This window comes from Gastrolobium bilobum, unplaced genomic scaffold (genome assembly GCF_033153095.1).
Source record: "Gastrolobium bilobum isolate Gb01-03AN ecotype WA unplaced genomic scaffold, APGP_CSIRO_Gbil_v1 utg1221, whole genome shotgun sequence".
In the NCBI taxonomy this organism is placed as follows: domain Eukaryota; kingdom Viridiplantae; phylum Streptophyta; class Magnoliopsida; order Fabales; family Fabaceae; genus Gastrolobium; species Gastrolobium bilobum.
The window spans coordinates 684766-689551 of record NW_026897257.1 but is presented as its reverse complement, the minus strand read 5'-3'; the positions used below and the strand labels follow the sequence as shown (position 1 = coordinate 689551).

Below are 4786 nucleotides of genomic sequence, written 5' to 3'. Positions count from 1 at the left end.
GTCTGCAGGGTAGGGCAGAGAAGTTAGATGATGACTCCCCAAACATATCTTTTTTTCCCTTTCTAATTGCTATCAATTTTGAATGGCTTAAAGAATCATCAAGAAATTTAAGGCCGTGAATTTGTGGTTGTAAAATCTTATATTTTCTTGATTCTTTTTAAATTAGTGTAAATTAAAACTTCCCCTGAATGAACATGATGTATCTCTATAGCTTCGTTGCTTCGTGTTAGCTATACTCCAACGCTCTTTGTAAAACTATTTCATTAGAAAGCACAATATTGCTTCTCTTTCAAGTATAATATCTAAAAATACATCAAATTAATTGATCACCATGGTAACTGTGCCATTCTTTAAACATCTATTTAACAATCTCTCATAAAGTATTAAAAAGCTTTTTGTACTGCTAGTAGTCATCATCTTCATTTCTTGACCCAAAGAATCTCCTCACAACTGCAGCAGCAGCACCAAGAAACAAAAACAGAACTATAGTATCAAATCCACCTCCAATGCCTATAGCTACACTGGGACCTGGTGCAAAGAAAGAAAATGGAGACCATCCCCAGCCACCATAGAATGGCCCACCGAAACCATAGCCATAACCACCAACTAGTGGAGGCGCCACTGGAGGATTGACATAGATATTGGTCCTGTCAATTGACATAAATTTCAGAAATAAGATTCCCAAGATGAGACGTGTGAAACTTTACATTTTCATATGGAATTACTGAACAAGAATTCCATCCAAAGTATAAAAGACATTCATTTATGATCTCTAATGATACTCCAGAATATGAATATATATCCATTGACTATAACCAAATAGAAAAGATCTATATCTATTTTCAGCAGAACACTAAATTTTTATATTTTTATATAGAAACCTTCAAATAACATTCTGCTAGAATTGCCACGGTAAGACACACTATATGCAAAGAGTGAAAAACAATTTACTTAGAAATGACTAATCAAGACATATTCATGACCAGAACAACTTAATCCACTGCTTATACTATTAATATTGATACTTCAAAAGGCAAAAACGAGGGGAAACCGTTATGTGCTTTTTTAAGAGAAACAGATCAATAGTATTCTTTGAATTTTTCAAAAACCAATTTGGGAAGAGCACGGCCGGAGCTAGTTTAATGGTTTCGTCATGAATATCATCTCACTTAAAAGCTCAAGCTATTAAATCAAGGCTTCTCAGATTAGATTTTCTAACACATCCCATTGGACAAAAGTCCATTGGGCTTGAAGAATAAATAATGCATAAGTCTACCTATCTATACTAAGAAATTCCTCATTTAAGTATGGGCTTTATTAATCACATGCAATAGGAGAGAACTCTCTCATGCAGTAGAGATAATCATGTGTGGAACCCAACCCCTATAGAAAAAGAAAAAAAGAATAAAAAAGTAACACGAAAATCGATGTATGTGTAGGAGAGAAAAATTCTCTCTTACAACATAAGAGTATATTTTCCCTTTTAAGTATTTATTAGAAGAATGGAGGTGGTGTTGGTGCCCCTCTGATACCATATTATATAACTATCACACCTAAAAATTAAAGCTATTAAATACGGATCACTTTAATAGTTTTATGGCAAAATTATTTTTGTAGTTGCGGCAGAAATAATTTATCTGTCATATACACATATTTTCCGGAATACGATATCTGATCCTGATAATTAAAAAAAAAAAAAAAACATTGGGTCTCGCTTTTGTCTCTTTTTTTGTGCCTGCGGCATATATTTGCTTATTTGCTTTCTATTGACTACCGCTGCTGAAGAAAAACCGAACCCCATTACACTTTTCTAACAGACGGCAAACTGAAGACATCATAACCGTGTGTCTATCCATAAAACTTTAGTGCCTATGATATACTTTTCAGAAGCCAGTAGATTTCAGGCAAGCATATTCAAGCCAACCAAAAGAGTATGACCTAGGATGATGAGAACAATTTCAACTTTGGTTCTAGGAACATAATCAACCCAAAACATAGAGCATCGATTTGCAGTAATCAATATCAGCAATATTCCTACTAAAAATTTACCTAGAGTTGTTGTTGATTCTCGGTGAGGAGCGAGGGGCTGATGACCTGAAGGCCTGGCCACCAACTCTACCACCAGTCTTGGCGGCCGATGCATCATGAACTGACCCCAGTGTTAACACCCCAGCAGCCAGTGCAACTATTGCTAACTTTGCTATCTTGTTCTCATTCTTCCTGTTAATAACAACACCCCAAAACAGCAGCAAAAAAAAAAATTCATAACCAATTCAGTCAAATTCATCCTAGATTCAAAAATGAATGAAAAAAGAATACATCAAAGACCATAAATCGGGACCAGCTGAACTTAAGTGATAATGAAACAGTGTTGTTGTGTGTGTTTGATTAGTATTAAACTATTGATACCTTGGAGGTTGAGGTTGTTGTTGGTCATGTTGTGGGCAACTGCAATAAACGGTTTTAACTGAAGAGATAGTAACGGTGCTGCTTCTGCTGCTGAACATGGGCTTCAGGGTTAGTGGAATAAGGGCGTTGGTGAGGAAGCTTTGCTGTGAAGAGGCTATGCTGCACATTTCTGCAATCACCAAAATTCTTGCTGTAAGATGTGAATGTGAATAAGTGATTCTTGTTTCCTGTGCTCCAAACCAATCTTTTTTTTTTTTATCACAAAAACAAAACAATGAATCTTCCGATATTTCATTTTGCAATTGTTTTGTACGGATATATATCATCCTTTTCCCTGGTTCTCGAGTTGCCACGTGGCACTATGTCCACTTTGTTTATTATCATCATTATTAACTGCTATTAATACAAATTGAATTTAGAGATTTTTATACCATCATAATATCATGTATAAATTCACACATTATTATATTAATTGAATCCTAGTTAAAAAACCAAAATATTTTTTATGAAGGACTGGACTCGTTCTTTCCTGGGCTTTTAATTTTGATCTGGGTCCATTTACGACGGGCTTACTTCGTTGTTAATTATTTTGAGAAATGAGAAAAAATAAATCCAAAGTTTGTTAAAATGGGCCTTCCTTCTTCTATTATTAAACGTTTGTTAAATTTGGTTGGCATGTGGCGTAAATGGACCATTTTTAATTTCGCCTATGAAATTTTGTCGTAAAATTTCTAAAATTTTGGATGAAAATATATTTTGTGATACCTATAAAGTTTTTTATAGAGCCAAATCCAATATTATGAATATATAACTATAAAAACTTGTTTAATCTAAAAAATAAGGTCTTTTACTTTTTACGGTTAAAATTTTTTTAAACAAGATTTTTTGGATCAAACAAGCTTCTATAGTCATATACTCATAATATTGTGAACTTGACTCGCGTAACCTGAGAGGAAGCTTTGTGGGTATCACAAAACCTATTGGCATTACAAAAAATTTGAAAATTTTAGAGTAAAATTTTGAAAGGCCATAACTTTTGACTCGAGTATTCGAATTGGGTACTTTTTTTTTTTATTCCACATAACTTTTCGAGAGCTATGTGTTGAAAAATTTTCGTTGGAAATTTTTTGAACATTTACTCAAAACATTACCCATATACTTGAGTATATTGCGTGGAACAGCAAATACTCGAATATCCGGGTCCTATACTCAAGTAAATGTTAAAAAAAATCCAGAATGCAAAATATACTCAAGTATAAGATCATGTACTCGAGTATATGGATCGGTCAACGGTTAAATAGGAGTAGATTGATGAAATATATTGAAATAGGGGCAAAGTAATATTTATTTTGGTCGAAAAGGATACAATAGTAAAAAAGCCCAACATAAAGAGAGTATTTCTCACCACTACACATTATTACTAGCAGTGTCGTGTTAACGGGATACGTTGATCTATCCCTTTCCACCCTTTTTACGGCAAAAATAGAATTATTCGATTGTGCAGTTTCGCATACTTGCGATGTAAAAATATGCAGGAAAAAGAAAGCCTATGACTTGCTTTATAAATAGGCTTTTCTTGAAGCATCAATTTGTTTTATTTAACTATATATAATAGGTCAAATCCGACTTGATATAGACGAAGCCGTAAATCCTTATTAGACCGATTAACTCATTTACATCCCTAACAACTACGAATATTGCACGAGAGAACAGAGAAACACCACCCGTAGGAGATTAATTTCTTCCACAACCACCAGGGCACGTCATATTTAATCTGTTATAAATTAATTCACACGTTGTAACCATCACATATATTCAACATATGCTAAATCTAAGCTAGGACAAGTATACATATAGTGCTTTGTTTTATACATTGCAATATGAAATCGATTATATAATGAATAGTATGCTATTATAATTGGATTTAATGTTTTTGCTTTTTTGGCAGAAAAAAATTTCTGTCATACTCACATAAAAATGAATGGATCTCACAATAAAGAGAAAAAAAAAAATAGAATCCACCAATTTTTATTTGAATGTGTCAAAAAAAAAATATTTTTTCCACTATAATTATTGTTTATAAGCGTGCAATATTCAAAGATAAAGTTAAACTTAATAATAATTATAATCCTAACATGGATTTCCTCGCCGGACAGAAGAGCTGGATTAGTAGAGGTATACGAAATTTGAGTCACTGCATAACGACGATAGCAACCAAAAAAATTAAAATTGGATCTACCAATATACCATTACATTTATATGCTGAATTAAAACTACTTTGTTTTTTTCTGATTGAAGATTGCTTCTATTTAACTTGAAATCCAAAATGTTAGTGGTAACTTGAGTCGCGCAAATCTTTGATTCCCCAACCCTTCAG

At 33.2% G+C, this 4786-nt stretch overlaps 1 protein-coding gene across 1 annotated transcript; it reads right to left on the bottom strand.

The window, feature by feature from the left end:
• Window positions 1–257: 257 nt before the first annotated feature.
• Window positions 258–2688, bottom strand: LOC133305416 (uncharacterized). The gene is made up of 3 exons (XM_061505635.1): window positions 2410–2688; window positions 2050–2220; window positions 258–647 (listed from the first exon to the last, which is right to left on the bottom strand). Exons 1-3 carry the CDS (start codon window positions 2574–2576, stop codon window positions 404–406), a joined length of 582 nt encoding a protein of 193 aa, XP_061361619.1. The 5' UTR covers window positions 2577–2688; the 3' UTR covers window positions 258–403.
• Window positions 2689–4786: the final 2098 nt, after the last annotated feature.